Source organism: Gorilla gorilla, chromosome 12, assembly GCF_029281585.2.
Source record: "Gorilla gorilla gorilla isolate KB3781 chromosome 12, NHGRI_mGorGor1-v2.1_pri, whole genome shotgun sequence".
Classification (NCBI taxonomy): domain Eukaryota; kingdom Metazoa; phylum Chordata; class Mammalia; order Primates; family Hominidae; genus Gorilla; species Gorilla gorilla.
The window spans coordinates 138,849,790-138,873,169 of record NC_073236.2 but is presented as its reverse complement, the minus strand read 5'-3'; the positions used below and the strand labels follow the sequence as shown (position 1 = coordinate 138,873,169).

General features: G+C 43.8%; 1 protein-coding gene across 9 annotated transcripts in view; it reads left to right on the top strand.

Annotated features, from left to right (window-relative positions):
* SNTG2 (syntrophin gamma 2) overlaps nt 1-23,380 on the top strand; it is a 388,440-nt gene that overhangs the window by 115,114 nt on the left and 249,946 nt on the right. For all 9 annotated transcript variants that reach the window (XM_055378685.2, XM_031008374.3, XM_055378682.2 and 6 more), the window contains exon 2: nt 13,057-13,194. In XM_055378685.2, the coding sequence (XP_055234660.2) occupies nt 13,057-13,194 (138 nt within the window). The remainder of the gene's footprint in view (nt 1-13,056; nt 13,195-23,380) is intronic.

Below are 23,380 nucleotides of genomic sequence, written 5' to 3'. Positions count from 1 at the left end.
CTCCCTCCAAGTCATTTCAGAACCCCCGGCCCCCCGCGTGTTTCTGCAGTGACGTCAGTGTGCAGGGGGATGGAGCAAAGCCAGTCACCACCTTGGAGCTTTTTGCGAGACCATCAGTGCCAGTGAAGTGATGTTGGCAATTTCTGCCAGTCAGTCTGAGGGGCAGGGGGTGGGGCAAGAGGACAGGAGAGCAGGGCGGGAATTGCCCTGAGCCCACCGGAGACCCCACCTGACTCTGACCTGTCCTTCGCTCTCTCTCATTTCATCTCGACAACAGTTTTGACAGGTAGATGAGACATGGCAATTGATAACATTGCAGCTCTTCAGCAAATGGATGTGGGCTCACGTTCAGATGCCATCCCGTCACCCAAGTTGTGGAACTTCTCGAAGCTTTTGTTCACTCCTCTGTAAAATGAGGATGTTTAGGAAAACCTTACTCATTAGTAGTTGATGAGGGTTAAATGGAATAATGCTCATGAGCTTCTTAGCAGAGTTTCCGACATAATACATGCTACTCATATTATTTTTAATGTTAATATCGTTTTAATGTTTGCCTCATTTTCCACAAGAGGGAACTCCGGCTCACAAAAGCTAAATATCTTACTTACATGCAGCAGATTAGAAAGTGACATAGCAGGGATTTATATTCCAGTCTCTCTAATGCCAAAATTAATTCATAAAATCAAATCTATCTTGCCTCACAATAGCCGCACGTTGAGAGTTACATTCATGTTTAAGGTCCGGAATGGAAGCTTCTTATCAGCTCCGTTGAGCCTCTAGTAACTGTATTTTACTACGATAATGTCTGCAGCAAGCAGGTGAACCCTGATGAGAGTGTGCAGTGCTTGCTGCTGGTTGAGTCTGTAGTGATGGTATTTTACTGTGGTATTTTACACTGCAGCAAGCATGTGATCCCTGATGAGGGTGTGCAGTGCCTGCTGCTGGTGAACTGGCTTGCGTCCTGCCTCTATGTGCATTTAACAAATGACATTTTGTGTCACTGGGGGGTGGCCACACTCAACGCATTGGCAATACTGGGGGGTGGCCACACTCAAGGTGTTGGCAATACTGGGGGGTGGTCACGCACTCGACACAGGCAGTGGGACTGGTGCAGAGGACACAGAAGCCTCGGGTAGTTTTAAGTGTTTTAGTGAAAGGAAGAGTGGCCATTGTCTCACTTCTACCTTAAAAACTAGAGAAGATCAAGCTTAGTGAGGGTGTCGTGTTGAATGCTTGGATAGGCAGAGAGCTAGGCCTCTTGCAACAAACAATTAGTCAGGTGGTAAAACAAAGGACAATTCTTGACAGAAATTAAGAAGCGCTACTCCAGTGAACACACAAATGATAAGAAAGTGAAAATAGTATTATTTGCTGATATGGAGGAAATTTGAATGGCCAGGATAGATCAAACCAGCCACAGCATTCTCTTAGCCAGAGCCTAATCCATAGCAAGGCCCTAACTCTTCAATTCTGTGAAGGTCTAGAGAGGGGAGGAAGCTTCAGAAGGAAAGTTGGAAGCTAGTGGAGGTGGGTTTATGAGGTTCAAGGAAAGAAGCCATCTTGACAACATAAAAGTGCAAGGTGAAGCCACAAGTGCTGATGGAGAAGCTGCAGCAAGTTATTCTGAAGATCCAGCTAAGATCATTGATGAGGGTGGCTATACTCAACAATAGATTTTCCACATAGATCAAACAGCCTTCTATTGGAAGAAGACGCCATCCAGGACTTTCATAGCTGGAGAGGAGAAGTCAGTGCCTGGCTTTGAATTTTCAAAGGACAAGCTGACTCTCTTATTCTGGGCTAATGGAGTTTGTGACTTTAAGTTAAAGCCAGTGATTTTCTTTTTCTTTTCTTTTTTTTTTACCATTCTGAAAATCCCAGGGCCCTTAAGCATAATGCTAAACCTACTCTGCCTGTGCTTTATAAATAAAACCACAAAGACTGGATGACAGCACATCTGTTGACAGTGTGGTTGACTGAATATTTTTAGCACACTGTTGTGATCCACTGAGGCAAAAAGAAAAAAAAGATATCTTTCAAAATATTACTACTCATTGACAATATACATGGTCACCCAAGAGCTCTGATGGAGACATACAGGGAGATTGAGGCTGATTTCATGCCTGTTAATATAACATCCACTCTGCAAGTCAGGAATCAAGGTGTAGTGTTGACTTCAAGTTTTATTATTTAAGAAATACATCTCATAAAGTTATAGCCGCCATGGAGAGTGATTCCTCTGATGGATCTGGGCAAAGTAAATTGAAGGATTCACCATTCTAGATGCCACTAAGTACATTTCATGATTCATGGGAGGAGGTCAGAATATCATTAACAGGACTTTGGAAGATGGTGATTCCAGCCCTCATGGGTGACTGTGAGGGATTTAAGACTTCAGTGGAGCAGGTACCTGCAGATGTGGTAGAAATAGCAAGAAAACTAGAATTAGATGCAGAGCCTGCAGGTGTGACTGAATTGCTGCAATCTCATTATAAAACATTAATAGATGAGGAATTGCTTCCCGTGGATGAGCAAAGAAAGTAGTTTCTTGAGATGGAATCCACTCCTAGTGAAGATGCTGTGAACATTGCTGAAATGACAACAAAGGATCTAGAATATTCTGTGAGCTTAGTTGATGACACAGTGGCAGGGTTTAAGAGGTTTGACCTCAATTTTGAAAGAAGTTGTACTATGTGTAAAATTCTACCAAACAGCATCAAATGCTACAGAGAAATCTTTCATGAAAGGAAGAGTTAATCTATGTGGCACACTTCAATGTTGTCTTATTTTAAGAAATTACCACAGCCATTTCAACCTTCAGCAGCCACCATCTTGATCCATCAGCCTACAACAACGAGGCAAGGTTCTCCACCAGCAAAATGATTACAACCCAGCCAAGGCTCAGATGATTGTTAACATTTTTAGCAATAAAGTATTTTTTTAATTAAGGTATATACATTGTTTTATATGTAATGCTATTCCACACTTAATAGACTACAGTATACTGTAAACATAACTTTGATATGCACTGGGAAACCAAAAAACTGTGTGACTTGCATTATTGCAATATCCACTTGATTAGGGTGGTCTAGAACCAAACCTGTGATATCTTTGAGGTTGCTTGTTCTTCTTTCATACACACTACATAGGAAAGTAGTCATTTAAGTAGATGTAATAACATTATATCCAATGTTCCCTATTATTGAACATTAAGACCTTTTTTCCCTTAAATGTTTTTGGCTGTTGAAATTATAAGTTTATGTAATTGCTTTTTTGGTTAGGGTGAAGTTGCATGATGAAAACTTTGCATTCTTTTCATTAGCAAAAAGTTAAATGGTTATATGTTAAAAGCATGTCTCAGTATTTAATATGCCTATTTTGTAGAAAGAGGGAATTTTAAAAAGATGTTTTTCCTGAGAAAATTTTTAATGGTGTCTATAAAACCTATTTTTCTTTAGCTCTTATGTGGCTGTTGAACCTTAATTTTGACAAGATAAAGATGTTGGATGGACTCTCAATATTGATATGTGGGTTCAAAAGGAAACCGCCCAGACAGGTTCCCAGGCTCAGTAAGTGGCTGGTGTTTGAGCATAGCCAGGTGGAAAGGACCAGGGTGGAGACACGGGGAGGACTCTGGTCTCCAGCCTTGCTGCCTCCTGGCAGCTGCAATGTAGCCCCTCTGTGCATGTGTAACCCTCGTCTGCCTGGGGGAATGCTCAGACATGCCCTGCTCAGGGGTAGGAACACCGCCAAGTAGCCCTTTTCAGACTGTAAATCACTGTGACCTCCTTAGCTGAGATGATGCGTTTCTCCCCTGACATTCTTTTTGACCTGAATCTACTAAGGTAAGCCTGCTAAAGGGAGCACACTCCTGGGAAACTGGAAGGAAGGAAGTGATGTGGTTGAGTGTGCAGTTTTCAGGAATATTTATAAAATCTTAATTAAAACAGGTAGAATAAACAGTGGTCTTTACATTGAGGGAGAATTTTCCTAAGTTTTGAGAAATTTGATAAAGGTATTGTTAAGTAATCAGCATTTCAATTCTATAAAAATGAAAAGATAAAACTATTTTGTAATTCATTGCATTTTACCTGATGAATTTAATTCATTCACCCCTAAGATTCAAAGCTTACTCTGTATCTGACATTAAACACACCTCCTACAATTTATACACCTTATAACTTTCTCTGGAAATGTTTGCCTAGGAGTAAACAAAGTATTACATTATAAAGCAACTCAAGGGAAATTATCAAATGTTGAATTAGCAGAACCTAAAAAAATGTAATGACTATAATAGGCTCAAGTTATTTTTTAAACAAGTCTATGTTAAGTAATACTATCCTAGGAGAAACAGTAGTTTTTAGGAATGTATCCATTTGATTCATATGGCACTGCGAAGTTTTTGAATCAGTTTTATGTGTGTAATGTAATTTAATTATTATTTCATTGCAATGTTGGTCCAAGAATCAGATTTTATCATTTTAAGTAAAAAATCCATAAAATAATCATGGAATCATATATGACTATACAGAATGGACCATAGAGATCCAATATTCTCATCATTAGAGGTGCCAAGAATAATGCACATAAAAGAGTAATAACTTAGCCAAAGTCACATAACTAAGAAAAATGGATCAGATGAGGGTTGGAGTATAATTAAACAGACACATGTGTGCATGTTTTTAAGTGGAGAAGTGCTCACTGAGTCCCCAGCCTGTCCTAGGCACTGTTGGCCTCTTGGGATGCAAAGTGAGTGGGGATGACCTGAGTGGCAGCTCCTATGTCCTTCGCAGCCACCACACGTTGCAGGGCTGAGCTGTGGCCACCAGCAAATCTCAGCCAAAGACCCTGCTTTTATGGGGACTTCATTTTATGTCTCTAAACTTCAAACTCTTAACTTTGATGGGCAGAATATTATCCATTTTTCCAATGGAAAGTGTTTGTCATTGTTCACTGGAAGAAAATATGGAAAGTGTTTGTCATTGTTCACTGGAAGAAAGTGCATCCTCAGGTTTCTGCTTTCATTTTACCTTCCAAGGGCAGCTGTCGTTGTTTCTGTGTAGATCTTAGTGGGACTCTAACTGATTGGCGTTCGTTTTTCTTCTTATCTGAATTGTTTTGGTTTATATCTAAAACTAGGAGTGTGGATTTTCGTCACTCAAATGACATTTGCTGATAGATTACTCGTTGACGTCTTGATTCTTTCTGTTTGTTGGATATGCTGCTGGATTAAGAGAGTTTATTTTTCTTTCTTGTGCCAAAAAATGGTTTCATTTTTACTAACATGAAAATATCCATAAAGATAACCTGCCAGAAAAATGACTGAATTATATTGGACCACTGCTATTCTGTGACAGGTTCTCTGTTAGGAACTTTCACAAATACCGTCTCATTTACCCATTCGCGTGTCTGAATAAAGTTGCAATTATCTCCTTTTACAGATCAGGAAGCAGAGGCACAGAGCAGTGAGGCAGATTGCACGCCTGTGTGTAGGCAGCAGGTGGCAGACGTCGTCGGACGTGTCTGTGGCTTGCTCCACCTCCTCCAGGGGCTTATGTTCTACATATGAGTAAAGTCATTGGTCATGCAAAAATCTTCAATGCCAGTTATACCACCAGTATACAGATGTATTTCCATACAATCTTCAATCTTTGGTAGACCCAGTTGACCAAGTCAGAAGGCACAGTATTAGAAGTTTAGAATTCTTGATAACCAAGCACTTCTTACGGCTCCCTTAGCTGTTAACTTCTAGAAACTAGGCTAAATTGGAAGTCTGTTCCTTCCTTCCACCCGTATGGCCTAGTAACTTGCGTGGTTAGTCTCTCCTCCCCGTGCCTCTTCCTGGCTCTTTACGCTTCTTCCAGCACCTGATATGCATTCACTAATTCTCTCAATGCCAACGATTCAGGGAAGGAAATATACTGACTTCTGGATAAACAAGGGGCAATGCTTTATAACAACTTGCATACATTTTTATCACACTTCGAATCTATAGAATAGCAATAATTATTTGGTGAGTGTTACGCTGTGTGATACTTTATGTCAAGTATATTCTGTTTTAGAATAGGCTTCTCTGTTTGAATCTGCTAGAAGGCATCAGTGTGCTACGCTTCCAACAAAGACATACGAGAATGATCTCAGCAGAGATGCACTCAGCTGCATAAATAAATTAAAAAGCAGTAAAGTAGCTAAATTTAGTATTTATGATTTTTCTAAATTATTAAGAAACTCACCTTAAATTTTATGAAGGTAAATCAACTTTAGCAACAAAAATCAGGACTTAATAAAAAAAATTGACCTTCATATATTTAAATAATAATAAATGATGCATTTTCATAATTTTAAAATTATAAACATTTGCATAAATTATTAATGTTTTGAAACCCTATTCTTCTGAGTCTTCTCCATGCTATGTTTACATGTATATATGTACATGCTATATTTACATGTATGTACATACATAATTCTTAATATATTAGTTATACTCTTCTGCTTTTCACACATGCTTGTTATTTTTGGACTCCTTTTCTTATCAACAGATGCTGAACTAAATATTTTTAGCAGCTTCTCAGTATCACCTATAAATCATAGTGCACTTTAAAAGTGAAAGGTGTGAAATGAACACCTTGCCCACCACTCTCAGTGCCAAGTCTGATTGTGTGTTTAGGATGAATTCTTAGAAGTAAAAATGCCACATTAAAACCTAGGCCTAGTCAGCGTTCACATCTGTTTCTGAGTGTTTTCTGGGAACATTCTGTGCATTCACACACACCTGCCAACACCGTATGGACGTCCATGTCCGCACGTCTTTGCCGATGTGCGGTGTTGCTATTCCTTTTAAACATTTGCCTGCCTGGTAGTTTAAAAATCTTAATGTTCTAGTGACTATGATTTTTTCATGGCTAGTGAGGTTGCATGTATTTTCACATTTATAATTCATTTTCTTTTATTCCTCCTTTTGGGAATGACTTTTATATTCCCTGCTCAATTTTCAGAGGTTGCTCATGTTTCCTCATGTGAGGCTCTATGAACCCAGGGTCTGCGGCACGCATTTATTTTTGAATATGGTATTTTTGTTACAGAAAGGTTTTTTATTTCTATGTAATGAATCCTTCACTCAAGAACTTCTGGCTTTTGAGTCACACTAACCCAATATGCTTACACACATCCCCGCACACAAACACACACTGATATTTCCTCACTGGTTTTTATTTTGTTTTTCTACATCCCTGTGACTGTTGATCTCTCTGGAACGAACTTTGTGAAATGAGGCATATGAGACCCATGTTTACAGTTATCAAAGCATTACTACATTGAGCAGTAGTCTGAAGATCTTTCTCTGTAGGAATGTTTTTTGTTTTTTTTTCTCCAGGGATGTCATACACCCCACATGTACCCGAGACCTCCCGGTGCTGACGCGGGTTCACGGCCCTCACTGTTTTGCGGCTGCTGCGGCATCGCGGTGGATTTTATGTTTTCATGTCTCTGTGTAGCAGGTCCTCTTCTCTGCAGCTGTCTTATTTCATTAAACACATTGTTAGAATTGTAAGGCTACACTTCAAAGTTGTCTGTACTGAATTTTTATTGGAACTGCATGGATAAAGTTACAAGGGTAGAAGTAGGCTTCCTGTTGCATTCCGTTTGAGAACTGTCTGGTGCCCCTCGGATATGCCAGGCTGGGCTGTAGGAGCTGGGCCCTCTGAAGTGGAGAAGGTAGAGAGGACCCTTCCATCATGGAACTCACGCTCTGTTGTCAAGCAGCACATGGGTTCTGAGAAGTTCTAGGGAGAAAGATAAAGCTGGGAAGAGGTATGAAGAGCAGTGGGGATGGCGGAGTTCCGATTTTAACTGGTCGGTTAGGGAAGCTGCCGAGGAGGGGACTCTCAGCCCAGACCCCAGGACATGAGGATGCCAGGAGAGGAGTGGGTGGGGCAGGTGGACGGACCCCAGGCAGGTATGGCAGGATTGCAGGAGAGCTGGGCAGGGCAGGTGGACGGACCCCAGGCAGGCACGGCGGCGCTGCAGGACAGCTGGATGGGGACAGGGAGAGACTGCAGGTGCCGGCCTCACAGGGCATCACCGGACACTGGCTTTTCCTTTGAGAAATGGCAAACTTTGGGGAGATTTTGTTCAGAGAATGACGTTACCTGAACCGTATTTTAACAGGGCCGCCCAGCTGGGACTTTCAGAATACACTGACCTGGGACAAAGCTGGAAACGGGGGTCTTTTATGAGGCCGGTAAAGCAGCTTTGAAGGCAACTGAACCCTGTGACTCCAGGCAGAGGGAGAGACATTTCAGGGGATTTGCTGGTGAGTTGGACACCGAGGGTCAGGAGGCAGGAAGGTCACAGGAACTGAGGAGCTTCAACCAAGACAGCGGGGTGATGCCGTTGCCACCCACTGGGGTCGGGGGAATCGTTGGATGAGAAGGGGTTTTGCTTTTGTTTTTAAATATTTTTATTTGTTTTGAATGGGAAAGACTCAAAGTTTACTTTTGAAGAAGTTGAGTTGGAATAACTATTTTATTTCCAAGAAATGTGTCAAGGAAATGTATTCAATTAGCTCATTAAATGCCCAGAATCGCTTAAGCGGTGGGAAATGTGGGCCTTGGAGAAGGCAGGACCTGGCGGAACCCATGTCCCCTCTCCCTGCCTTTATTCCTCCTGGTGACTGACCTGCTGTTATCTCAGCACCTCCGTGCCCAGGCTGTCCACAGAGGTTTTCCTGGAGGGCTACAGGTGATGTCTCCAGGGCACAGGAAGGGGCACAGAAAGCAGTGCCTGGAGGGCATATTACCGCATATTACGGCAAATAATTCTCTCTGGCAAACTAAGGCCAATTTGACATAAGGTGTGTTAGTATAGAAGAAAGGGATTAGCATCAATTGCAACTTTGATTTGGAACGCCTAATTACCTCTAATCTGGTTGTGTTCCTGACTTTAGTTTTTTAACGTTTTGAGCAGAAGTTAGGTTGATTTCAGATAGCATCATCTGGTTCGCACGGCGTAATAAAGCAACAGATGACTCATTAGAGGCCTTTGTTGACTCTTATTTGCTTTCCTTAGCTAGCATTTAAAATTTTCTATATTTAAAATATTATGTTTTATTTGTTAAAGCTCGGCACACCCTTCCTGTGTCCTCGGTCATGGAAACTGTTCTCTGTGGACACCAAGTTCAGTGTTTTCCATTCCTAGATCCCTGGGTTGCAGGCAATGTCCTCACCAGGACAATTAACCGGTAGCAATGGTGAGTGGTCAGCGTGATGAATTAGTTGGAAGTTAATATCCTATGTGAGTGTGTACTTTACATCAAGATATAACATCGATCAATATCGCGTCTTTTTGATGTGAACTAAAAACTGTTCTTGTCCTGAATAATGAGAGCAGAGCAAGCCCTTCCTCCGAAGGCGGCTGCACTACCTGAGCTTCTCTGGGAGTGGCCCACTGCTCACTGTGGCCACTGCTCACCACGCATCTGCCACTTGGGGTCTCTGCACCCTGTTCCGGCTCCTGCTCCTTATTAGTGCTGCCCCTGAGGTCCTCCACAAGAGCCCCACGGGTCCCCCCCGGGCGGTGGCGAGGGGGACCTGTCCTGGACAATGGTGTGGCTGGGGGACAAGCGATGTCTTAGTGAAAGTCTGCAGCAAGAATGTGCTCAGATGCGTCGGTCACTGGGGGATCTGGAGAAATTAGGCTAGCCAGAGCTCCCATTGCTAGGGAGATTCCTAGGTCATCATGGAGAAAGCCTGTTTAGCAGGATGATATGGCCTCTGTATGCACTCAGAGTGAGTGCGTCCTTCCAGACACTGCCTGTGACTTATTTTTATAGGAATTTGACTTTTACTTTGAGTTTTGGGTTCCAACTTTACAACTCCAGGCTTGGTCTGTATCAGCTAAAATTTTTATTCCTGTCCTGACCTCAGCATATTGATACACTTGCTCTTCTGTGGTGTGTATGTGCCTATGTGTATGTGTGTGCATGCATTTGTGTGTGTCTGTGTGCCCATGTTTGTGTCTGTGTGTGTGCATGCATCCCTGTGTGTGTGCATGAGTTTTTGTGCATGTGTGGAGGCATGCATGTGGGCCATGTGTGTTGCGTGTGTGTGTGTCTGTGTGCCCGTGTTTGTGTCTGTGTGTGTGCATGCATCCCTGTGTGTGTGTGCATGAGTTTTTGGGCATGTGTGGAGGTATGCATGTGGGCCATGTGTGTTGCATGTGTGTGTGTGTCTGTGTGCCTGTGTTTGTGTCTGTGTGTGTGCATGCATCCCTATATGTGTGTGCATGAGTTTTTGTGTGCACGTGTGGAGGCATGCATGTGGGCCAGGTGTGTTGCATGTGGGTGTGTGTGCAGGTGGTTTCTAGGATGTGGGAGGGGAGGTTGGAAGTTGGAAGAGGCATGGCTGCTTCCTGGGTGGTGGCATGAGAAAGGTCTGGATGCTATAAAAGCAGCAGGTGTTTGTGTTTTTGGATGGCCTAGGTCAACAATTAAGGAAATGCTTCTGAGCTCCATTCTGCAGGACTCATTACCGAGAACGCTGGTGGCCCTTCCTTTTCTCAGAACCTGAGAGCTGTCAGTCATAGTAACTGGCAGGGAGTGTGAGAACCATGGCCCCAGGAGAAGCAAGGAGAGAGACTGGGACCTGGGACCTCTCCCAAGCCTCAGGGCCCTTCTCTTTTACGGCAAACAGGTTGACTTTCTGGCTTCCACAGGCCACGGCGTCCTGAGGAAGCCCCATCGCTCAGCTCTTCCCATTGTCAAGCCCACATGCCTGGGCTAGGGGCTCAGTGCTTGCAGCCCTGTGGTGGAGCTGGCCCTGCCTTCCTCTGTGTGCAGCGGAGTGGGGGATGCCCACCTGTCATCAGGCGCCCGTGTGTGAGAGTAAATGCGGGAGGCAATGGTGAGATATCCTCACAGGTGTGGTGAGAACGCACATCAAAGTCAGGCAGGGAGCTGCGGGCACTTACATTTCATCCTGTTTCACGCTGGTTAGCTAGAATTCTGTTATCCCAGTCAAGTGTTCACTTATAAGAGTTACACGTTACACACACCCATGGGGAAATACTGAGGAGGGTCTTCCTGCCTTTAGGGATATGTCTACATTTCTTCATCTCTCCAGTGAGCTCAGCCCTCGGTCAGGCAAGGCCAGTGGTCAAGCTGCAAAGGGCCAGGGGGCCTGGGTCCAGCCACACCCCATGCACCCGGGACATAGCCAGGGTCTCCTTCCCTGCTGCCCTTGGTGCCTCCACAGGCACTGCCCCTTCCAGAGAGCTGGTGGATCCACAGACGTCCCATGAGCTCCCAGAGCCGTGGCAGCACTCCCAGTTCTAGCACCCACCTGGTCTGGCAATCTCACCCGTGTACAGCCCCCTGGGGTCAGCGAAGTGGGTGGGAGCACACAGTGCCCACAGGGATGGGAAGAAACCATTAGAGTTCCCATTGGGTGCAGTTTTACTTATGCTGGGTGAGGTGTGGATTGCAGTGGCCGGTCCCTGGGCTGCCAGCCAGATGGTCACGTGTGACAGTATGTGTGAGCACAGTCCTGCATGTGTGGTTGTTAAATTACCAGATGCAATGCAGTGGGGCACACTCTCTTTTTTGTGCTGTGTTGAGTGATTGAAAGCCAGAGGAAACCACTCGGAACCCTCCTGTGCATGGGGATCAGCTGAGGATGTTGGGAGGAGCAGATTCTGGCTTGGTTGGCAGCTTCCCTCGGCGAGGGTCTGTGGTTCCCATGAGTGCTGAGGAGGCCTCCACTGTCGAAACAAGCCCAACAAGCCCTTCCTACCGCATTGTGCTACTTAATGGAGGCATTTGATGAGCTGGTTTTTTAAATCCTTTTGCTTTTTGATGAGCTGGTTTTTTAAATCCTTTTGCTCAGCCTGGATCTTACCTGATGAACTCCAGATCTCTGGGGCAGACTCAGGCGCTGGGGCTCCTTGAACCCCCTGTTTGGTTCTCACAGCAGCTGAGTTGTGGAGCTGCAGGGTCCTATGTGGCCACAGCCTCATCCTTCACACGTGGGGACCTCCCCGTCTGTGGGCTAGGCTCTGCCCTCATGTATGGCTCTGAATGTGAGGGTTGATTAGCACTGGGGCTCTAGGCAGAGAGGATGGTGGGGTCTCAGCCCTCCTCGCTGGGCCACTGGCCTCCAGCTGTGCCCGTCCCCCTCCCCCGCCACGTGGCATGAGGACCAAGTGCCCTGGCTCCCACCCCTGCTCCTGCACTCCGGAGGCTGGGTCCCGACAAGGCACTGGGCATGTGGCCGGGCATAACTGCTATCCTGTGGGACGCCCAAGCCCTGTGCCTGACCAGCGGCCTGCTCTGGAGCCCCCAGGGCAGCTTTCCCTGACTCTCCCGGAGGAGGAGGCAACGTTTCTAATGATCCAAAGGTGTCTTTCTGAACTGTGTTTCCTTCATCTGCTGACAAAGCTGATAGATTTATCTTCTTTGACTAACTAAACTTCCCTCCTGATCAATACTTCCTAGCAATTCCACATTGTGTTGCTTGCTGTCCAGGAACAACAGGCCTGGCCTGTTCCCCAGCTCCCAAGACACAGCAGCAGCCCCTGCAGGAGCTTGGGCCACGCCCACCTGCTCCCTTCTGAGAAGGCCGCTTCCTCCTCAGCTGTGGTTACTTCCAATGTGTTCCTTTCCTACTCCAGGCCAACAAACCTTCATACAGATATTTTATGAATCTTAAAAACTATCATTTTTATTCAAATAACTTTAAACTAAATATATTTGGAAGTGGGAAAAATTATTAAAATAAAATACTATAAAACTTTACAAGTTAAAAAAAAAAAAAACGCCTGGCTAATTTTCTTTTAAAAACATGCTATAAATCCTACAAAAACTGCTCAGGAACAATTATTCAACATTTTATTATTTTTTGCATAAATGAATCAAATCCTTATCGGTTGAGCACAGATCTGTGCACACGCGAGCACTACATGTGCACTGTAGGATTGTCTTGAGCAGGAGGCGTGCGTCACCTGTCCCCACCCCTGGCTCCTGCCCTCACACCATTTTTTTGTGTTTCCACTTTGTCCCTACAGACGAAAACCACTATTGCTCTGTTGTATGATGAAGAGTCCGAAAATGCCTATGACATCCGGCTGAAGCTGACGAAAGAGGTGCTGACAATTCAGAAACAGGACATTGTCTGTGTGGGCGGAAGCCACCAGGGCAGGAATGTAAGTGCCGCCACTTCAGGGAAGTCTTGGAGTGTTTCGGGCGAACCCCATGAACGGTCTTTGAAAAGTGTGGTTCAAGAATGATTGCTGAGCAAAAGCTGCTACTCATTATTTAAATATCCCCAACTACTGGCTTTGACTGTGTCACAAAATAAAATACAATTTTTAAGGTTGTATTATTTACTCTCTCCCTGACTTTCTTATTTGCCAATACATTTTCCACGTAAAGCTTTACATAAAAAATAGCCCCAATCCTGGCGTGTGCCTGTAATCCCAGCTACTTGGAAGTCTGAGGCAGGAGAATCGCTTGAACCCAGGAGGCGGAGGTTTCAGTGAGCCAAGATCCCACCACTGCACTCCAGCCTGGGCAATAGAGCGAGACTCCATCTCAAAAAAAAAAAGGAAAAAAAAGAAAAAGAAATAGCCCCAAATGCCACCATGTGAGATGTGGAATGTTTTCAGTGTGTTTTTGAAAATATTCCAAAAACCATTTCCATTCCTCTGTTCTAGGCTGGCCCTTTCTGGGGGCACAGGCTTAGGAGACCCTGTGTCTATTTGGTTTTCTGAGTCCTCCTGTCCTTTACCTTGGAAATAAAATGAAGGGGGCATTTCCCCCCTTACTCGCAATCCTGTGATCAGTGTTTCTGAAAGAGGTGCAGATGTTAGCAAAGTATGATGGGTTTCCCGAGAAGGTCCACAAAGATCCCACCGTAAACCGTTCTGCTGTTGATGTGTATCGTGTACAAGTGGCTCCTGTGAGCATCCTGGCTCACACCTTCAGTTTGGAGCCCCTCTTTCTGTGGCTGGCACCCGGTCCGCCCTCCTGCTCCCTGACATGTCCCCTGTGGCTCAAGGAGGCGAAGGCTCTGGGATGGGGGCAGGGTCCCCCTTTCGGTTGCTCTTCCCTGGAACCCCAGCCCCAGCACCACGTCCCACCACGTGCCCTCTTCGTTCTGGCTCCAGGACTGCATCTGTCTTGGTCTGTTTGAGTTGCTGTAACAAAATCCCTAAGCTGGGTAATTTACAAAGAACAGAAATGCATTGCTCACAGTTCTGGAGGCTCAGAGCACAGGATCAAGGTGCCCGCAGGCTGGGTGGTCTGGTGAGGGTCTGCTCTCTTTCCAGACAGCGCCTTGAATGCTGCATCCTCCAGAGAGGACGATCACTGTGTCCTTGGGTGGCGGGAGGAGGAAGGGGTGAGATCTCTCCACCAAGCTTTTGCGTGAGGGCACCTGACCCCATTCATGAGCTCACAGCCCTCATGGCTCAGTCACCTCCCACAGCCCACACCCCGGCACCACTGCCCTGGGTAGTAAGTTTCCACGCGAGCTTTGGAGGAGACACAGACATTCCAACCACGGCCTCTGCGTTCAAGAGGCCACTGTCGGTCTTCACGGGCTCATACAAGATTCCCACAACCCTGAGGCTTTTTTTTTTCCCGAAATGTAGATAAATCTCATGTCTGCTTTTATGTCGTCTAATCACTAACCATTATTTTTTTTTCCTCCACTTGTTCTAAATACCTAATAAGAGTGGGCTTGAGCAAAGAAAAAAATCAAGGAAGGTTTTGTAATCATTTTAAACTTACCCTGCTTAATAGAGATTTTTAGCCATAGAAAATCTCAAAGTAAAAACACTAAATGTTTTTATGCTGTATTGGCTAGAAAAAAATAAATTACATTTTAAAAGTCTATAGCATCAGGTTCTCTACCAAAAGTTAGGTTATTGGTGAAAATGAAAGACTCCTTAAGAAAAATGGTCCTATGCTTATACATATAGACTTATGCATACAATTTTAGGTGAATTATTGACTCCAAACCTCTAGTTATATTTGTATTCCCACCTGCACATTGGAGAAGACAACATTAACAGGTAGATGTGTGTTTTGTTTTCTTGAACCTGCTAAAAATAGAACCACATTATCCGTTAATGATAGACGACCATAAAACGAAAAAGAGCAAAACTAGCTTTACCTTTAACAAACCCAACAGGTCTGTAAATTCTGTCCGTGTATCCTGCAGTGCAGAATCTGAATTGATGTATTATTTTACTTCCTATTCCTTTATAATGACATGAAGTGTGGATGTTTAAGGATCTCAGGATTCTGTCTCCCAGAGACAGTGTGGGCTTTCAGGACGGGAGAGCCGGCTTCCTCTTACCTTTCAGAATTTCCGTTTAGATTGCTTTATTTCTTTTATAATTGTCATTATGCATTAGATGTTCTTTTAATTTATAAGTCCATGTTGGTACTTTGAATTAATGTGGTGGGATGCTGTATATTACATTTGTTATGTTAGGTCACGGTAGATTTGCAGTTGGAAAGTATTTTAGAAAATTTCACATCTTCATTTTACTATTTAGGAAATTAAGATTCAGGAAGAAGAAGGTATGCGTCTAATATTACAGTTACTCACAGAGTTAAGACAGCAATGGGCACAGCTCTGCTAATTTATAATCTAAGGGATGCTGTCTGATAAATTAGTGAAGACCACACAAGAAACATACAACCACAAGCAGCACCAACACAAACAGTGCTGGGTGACTTAAAATAGTGTGAGTTTAGAGAGGGCTTCAATCACGGAAACTGGTGTGAGGTGATTTAACCTGTGCATCAGGGGACAGCTCAGGGGCTGAGCCAGAGGGGAAGACACGGGCTCGCTCTCTCGCTCTCTCTGTCTCTCTCTCTCCTGCATAGAAGCAGAAAGCCCAAAAAGTCAGATCTTCCGTGAGTGAACTTGAAAAAACAATCTGTCCCTTAGAAAGGGACAGTCAGAACATTCACCTGGAAGAGAGACAAAGACACAAATCCCGAAGGATCCCAACCCCACATCTGCCCTCATGGGGGTTTGGTGCTGAGATTTATGGCATAGAAACCGCCAGCGGAAAATGAAGTTTAATGTTTCAGATTTGGAGGTTCCCCAGGTACGAAGTAGAAGCAAAATGCACATTCTCTCCAGCACAGTCTACTCTAATGAAGGCCTCAGGCCATTGCCAAGTGTAAGGTCACAGGACCCTGTGGAGATCCTAAAATTATTTGTTAATGCAGAGACGGACTCACTGACAATTCAGGTTAAAAATGATCTGATTCACAATATAAAGTACTTGGATTTATTATGTTTCAAAACATGAAATAGGATATATAAATATGAAAAAGGAACAAGGGGCTATAAAAAGTGATCCAGCAGATGTGAAAACACACCAAGATAATATCTAGAAATTAAAATAAAAACAATACCTGAAATGAACCTCCATGAACAATTTAAATAACGTGTTAGGTACCAATGAGAAGCATGAAGTATAAACAGAGCTGAAGAAATGACACAGAATGGAGCACAGAGAGCTGGGAAACATGGAGGGAAATGGGCCTGGAGAGTGGCCTGGGGTTGCTGACATTTGAGGAATCCGGGGTGCTAAGGAGCAGAAGGAGGGTGGCAGGAAACGGAGGTCAAGGAGGCAGGGCTGACAAGTCTACGGAAGTGCTGGCAGATAGCAGCCCTCAGGTTTAGATGGCCGACAGATAGCAGGAGGGGTAAATAAAAAGACAGCGGCACTTCCTTCTGGTGATGCGCACCTGCTCTTGTACACACCTGCTCTTGTCCTCATGGCTGTGCTGGCCTCATGAAGAGTTTGGAGGGCTTTCCTCTCTTTCTTTTTCCCGGAAGAGTTCGTGTAGCATGGGTGTTCTGTCTGTCCTATAGGAAGGCTTTGTCAGGGTAATGTCAATCTGTAGACTTAACTATCAGAATTCAAAGTACATCGTGCGCTAGCCCTGACCTAACCTCTTACTGTTCCCGGGTGAATGCAGGTTAGGCCACTGGCCACACTCTGCTGATGCTGCAGTATGTGATATTGACTTTGCCACTCTGTTAGACTATATGTAGCTTAACATCAAAGACCATGGTGTTTTCTTCTGTTTCCTATATGTATCTTTACAACTGTGCAAATGAGACTAAAGCCATTTTTGAATGATTGAGTGCATAAGTAAATAAAAAGACATATTTTAGAATATGCAAATTAAGACCATTAAATAACGTATGGTAATGTACTAATCGAGTCAGTCTCAAGCCTTTGAGCCTTCAAAAGGCAGGCAATTACAGTGGTCCACTGAGCTTGTGAAAATCATTTTTAAAATGTAGGTGTATTGCTTCTATAACAACCAACGTGAAGGAAACCCAAGATCTGTGATTTGAATTTGAATTGAAGAAGTTAAAGTCTCTCAGATTGTTGAATGGATCATCACACTTGCAAACGTGTAGGAGTTTATGATAAATTCTATACACAATATACAAAATTCTACACTTGCTTGTCATAAAGTCAATATTTCGTGGCTACTTTATCTAAATTTATATCTATATTTCACACCCAAGTTGCTTCTTATTCTTTGGGTCCAAAATCAGGAGTAGACATCGCTTCTGCTTTACTTTTTTAAATTCTAACCTTAATCTTTATTATTTTATGTCCTTAAATTAGGCAAATGACCAATTTCCCATACAATATTTTATAATTCAGCCAAAATACAAGTAATTTAGTAGCAACCCTTTTAAGCTAATCGGACACTTTATCAGCATTATGTATTTTTCTGTTGATAACTTTATTGACAAACATTTATTAGTTTGTTAACTCTTCCATTTTTCTCAGATCCCAACACAGAATCTGTTTCTTTCCAGTTTCTGAAAACCAGTTTCTGTGTGCTTCTTCATGCACGGAGTCAGCTCTGATGCCTGTGTGTGTCGCCTCACCTGTCTTTCTTGGTTGGGTCCCACTCCGCCTGGCACCCCTGGTCCTGCTCAGGGCATGTGAGCTCTCATTAGTCCATTAGGGGAAGGTCTGATGGACACCTCGGCCTGTGCTCCACAGAGCTCATCAGTGTAGAGCAAACATGCATGTTTACAAATGGAATACTGCATAAGAAGAATTGGCTACTGTTCCTAGAAACTAGAAAACAGAAAGCAAAACAACTGTATTCGGAGCTTTCATTTGTCAGTGACTCGCCCACCAGTGGAAGAATCATATAAGCTCATTAGAGTGTGTCAGTCAAACTGTAATATGAATTCTTCCCTCGTTGTGTTCCATCCCAGGGCGTACCAGATGTCTTGCTGATTGCCTGGCTGGCTTTAAGTGGGAGGATATCCTTCTTACGAAAATCACTAACTACACTTCTGCAAGGCATCCATTCTTGTTTGAAATTGATTTCTCTTGTGTTTAAAATGGCCACTGGCCTTTTTCTTGGATGAATTTATTTCCAAAAGATTTGTCTCCACAGCGGAGGATGGCATGGCGAGGCAGTATGACTGGAACATAAACAAACTGTAAGACACAAAGTCCCGGGAAAAGTGCAGATAAATTTGGAAGCAAGTGATTTGTGAAATTTCACAGGTACGGGGCTGAAGGCTGCAAGGATGAACCAGGGCTTTGAAATTCATACCTTCAGGAGAAAAGGGGACAGTCTTGCTGAAAAGGCTTCTGAAACAATTAACAAAATGCAGTCGTCAGCAAAACATCTAGAATTTATCTGTCATCACTTGGATAGTGGCCGACTCTTACAAAATTTACCTTTGCCTTAGTTTTCAACACTATTGAGTTAGCTCATTAAAATGTTATTTAATGGTACCCAGAATAGAGTTCACTTTAATAAGGAAAGTTCTGGTTTAAAGAACATGAAAACCTTAAAATAATGAACAGTTTGGCCGTATTCATTATAAAAGTTTACACCAAGGTTTAGTTAAAAATAATAGTTTACACTTTGGGAGGCTGAGGCGGGAGGATCACAAGGTCAGGAGTTTGAGACCAGCCTGACCAACATGGTGAAACCCCGTTTCTACTAAAAATACAAAAATTAGTCGGGTGTGATGGCAGGTCCCTGTAATCCCAGCTACTCAGGAGACTGAAGCAGGAGAATCACTTGAACCCAAGAGGTAGAGCTTGCAGTGAGCCGAGATTGTGCCATTGCACTCCAACCTGGGTGACAGAGCGAAACTCCGTCTCAAAATAATAATAATAATAGTTTACATATGTTTGTGTACGAGGGTGTGTGCACACAACAGCACACTTTATAAAGAAATCAAATAGCGCGTCACTCAAGTAGAACTTTCAATAACTAAAATCTAACAGCAAAGACAGTTGCATAATCTGCCAAACATTTTTATTTTTTTAAGTATATAATTTTTCAAACCTAAAAAAATTGAAGTGAGCAAACAGAACCCTGTGCAATTATTATTAATATTTATTATATGCCAACATAGCACTAGATTGCTTTGGCTCTGTCTACGTTATTAAAGAGTGAAGTGTGCCTCCACATCTGGAGCCTGACTGCCTCCTCACCGGCCTTTCGGTACTGATGCTCCTACCGACTGTTCCATTTACATTTTTAAATTCTTCCTTCATACGCATTTTTCCACAGACAACATATTTTTTGTGTGTTTTTCAATTGTAGATAAATGGAATGCCATTAGGTGCTCATTTTGCAAACGTTATGCTTTTTAAATGGATCTACAATGCATGAAGATAAAACCTGCTCCATGTAGATCTACTTAGTCCATTCCTTTAAGGACTGTGAGTTGTTATATGAACTGTCCAAAGTTGATATGTTTATTTTAATAAGCCTAACTTTGCAATGATGTGTACATTCGCTAGAAGTTAATCTGGGGTTCATATGTGGTGAGTTCTTGTTACCAGCTGTGAATCCACAAGGGTCTGCAGCAAACTTGATTCTTGCTTCCTTGGAGGAAAGAACTGGGTTGAGGGGCAGAAAGAGGTTTAAGTCAGAGGGAGTGAGGCCAGTTTTAGAGCAGGAGTGAAAGTTTATTGAAAAGTTTTAGAGCAGGAATGAAAGGAAGTGAAGGACACTTGCAAGGGCCGGTGGGTGACTTGAGAGATCAAGAGCCCCATCCAGCCCTTGACTTGGGGTTTTCTCCATTGACATGGTTCCAAGGTTTGCAGCCCCCCTTCCCTGATTCTTCCTTCGGGGTGGGCTGTCTGCATGTACAGGGCTGGCCAGCATTTGGGAGGAGCTGCACGCACTGTGTGTTTCCTGGGGCTGTGCACATGTTCACTTGAGGCATTTTTCCCTCACCAGTTGAGTCCACCCAGAGGAAAGTCATAGACCAGTTAAATACCACCCTTTTGTCTTGAAGTGCGCATGCTTGAGGCCACTTGCCCAGCTCCTGAGATCTTATCGGGAAGCTGCTTATCTCCAGCCTCAGGTGTTTTCTATCTACCGGGAGACTGCCTTTTCCTGGTACTGGCTGTGCCCAATGATCATTTTAGAGAGAAAGTGTAACAACCACCTGACCACCACCTGATGGTCGCCTGACGTTCTGGGGCTGGGGCCCATCTCCTGCCCTGCTCATGTCTGCTCTGTGATATGGTTGTGAAGAGCGAAGTTGAAGGGCGATGACAGGCCCATTTGCATCTGTGACTAATCTTGGTGGGTGCCCAGCTGACTGGCAAGAGCAGTGCTGCCAGGTGTGGAGCTGGCAGATGAGAGGCAGCTGACATGGACAGACACCCCTGCTCCTCATCACCTGCCCTGATAGTGCAGGCCAGGCTGACCAGGAAAGCTGCCAGCCCCAGGTCCCTGGACCACTTGGGACAGCTCCCCTGGAGGGCCAGGCCCATCAGTACAGGGGCTGGGGGAGGAGAGCTTAGGGTGGAAAAGCCCTGGAAGCTAATTCAGAGGAGAAGAGCATCTTCAGGTTCCTCCTGTACCCCATCAGGGATCGAGGCAGGGGCTCCAGATGGACCAGAGACTCCGATGCCAGGACACAAACATCATAAGGTCATGGCGGCCGGGGGCCTGGTTCCTGACTGCAGCTCCCAGAGACCCCAGTGCACTGTCCCCGCATCAGGTTAGGGCTACCGGGCCGCTCCCCCATGAAGCCCGCCAAGGACAGCTTTTGTCATTCCTGGCCTGTGCTTAGACCTGAAGAAACTCATACTCGGGGCTTTGGGTGTGAGAAGCCAGATCCAACTCCTCAAGAAGGTGGAATACTATGGAATCATTGAATTTTTAAAATTTAGGAGTTATCATACACTTTTCAAAACTCTAATCCCAGGATATTGAAATCCTTCTAATAAGGATTTAACATCCAAATTAAGCAAATATGCACAAGAGTTTTCAAGTAACTCTTCTTGGTTTGAAATCATTGCATCCAGACACTGAGAAATAGTTTACTTACTTCAGATGGCAAATCCAGGCTCCCTCAGCCTATTTAGGAAATTTTATTTGAGTGAATTACTTTTAAAAAGTGGAGAGAGATTCAATGCCCCATTCTGAAAAATGCCTTATAGAGTGTTTGCTAAAGCAAAGGGAATGTCCAACTCTGTGGAAGAAACAATGCCTCCTGACTCAACAGCCCCCTCACATAGCCCTAGGGCGAAGTCTGTTAGCACATTGTTTTCTGAAATAAAACTCTGAGTATTTTTGAAAGTATCTTTCATGTGTGGGTGTGAAATAGAATACTTAAGAATTGTTTTTCTATAAATTTCTAATTTTTAAAATTTAACTTTCAAGCCCTTCAATTAGAGAGAGAAAAAAAACCCCTTATTTTCTAGGTCCCTAGCCTTTCCCACATCTCCATTCTGTTCTTACAAGAGTGAGGCCAGGCCTGTGTGAGGAGTAAGACCTCCAGGGAAGGGAGGGGGATCCACGAGGACCTGGGGAGAGAGCAGGGGGATTAACACCCCAGGTCATCCTGTCCTCACCACAAGAAGGGTTTTGGGCTGAACAAACCTGGGGGCAGGGCCCTGGCTGGTGGCCATGGTACAGGCGCAGCGTTTTACCTGTAGAACTGATTGAAATCTTTCTGGAAACTGCAGTATTAAAATCCGAACATGAGTTTGCAGCCATAACAAATTTAAATTTGATGTTAAGTCCACAGTTTAAATATCTGAAGTAGAATTGTGAGGCCCATTCATACATGTAATTCAGTAATAACTTGAAGGACAGTGTTTTAGAAGACCAGAATAAGAAATCTGATCTTATATACCCCCAAACCACTTTTTTGTTGATGAGAAATGTATAATTGATAAGTTATCTATGTCATAGAAAATAGCTCCTTCTTAAAATATGTGGTCAGAAGATAATGTGGAGATAGCTATGTTCTATTATTAATATAATGATGCTGCTACCAAGATGTGAACATTAATTAAATGTCATAACATAGTTTGGGATTAAATGATAAAATGCAGAATAATATTTTATGAAAGATTTTATCTGATATGTTTGTGAAAAGAAAAACAGGATTGACTTTGAAAATAATTTATTGAACAATTACCTTAGATTGCAACCTCAATTCTGTAGAAGTTTTATGATACATTCGATTGTATTCTGAATTTGTTCCTTTGGTGAGTCCCTGGAGCCCCTGAGTATGGTAAGTGAGGAGGCCGTGATTATGGGGGAACGCATGGAACCGGGAAGTCAGGCCATAAATTAGATTCATAATGAGCCTTGGGGCAGCTCACGGTCCGCACCTGCTTGTGGGTCCTTGACTTTAAGGGGTATGTATTGGGAGAGGATTGAGGCAGCGGACTGTTTCGGTTGCATTAGAAATGCCTTTTGATGACATTAGTTTGTCTAGATATCAGCTAACAGAGCACTATGGAAATGCTACCCAGAACCTTAAATTAAAGTGGTCAGCTGTGGATTGACTCTGGGGTCATAAAATAATTAGGACGCAGGAGGCAGGATAACTTCAGCCAGGCTGCTGTGTGAAAAGGTCCAGTTAGAAGCTGCAGAAGTTTTCCCGTTCACTTTTTATCATCCAGTAAGTTTTATAAATCTTGGTTTGAAAAGTAAACTTCCTAGATATGCTAATGTTAAAATGTTAGAGCCTTCATAATTATATAATGTTCATTTCTAAAAGTGTGGAAGCACAAATTGGCTGAGACTTTTCTCTCGACTTTGACTCACTGAAGTCCTGGTGTTTGAATGAGGTGGTTTTAAAATAGCGATTTTTCATGGATGAAACTAACCACCTTGGAATTTTTGTTAAACCTGATGGTCTGTAAGGTGCTTTCCACAGGGATCTTCCTTCACTCCTGTTGAGGCAGCTTGGGCTCCACCGTAATAAGGAACCACAGGTGGGCTGGCTTAGGCAGCAGGGACTCCCTTCTCACCCTTCTGCGAGGTGGAAGTCCAACACCAAGGTGCTGTGGGTTTGGTTACTGGCAAAGGGCTGCCTTCCTG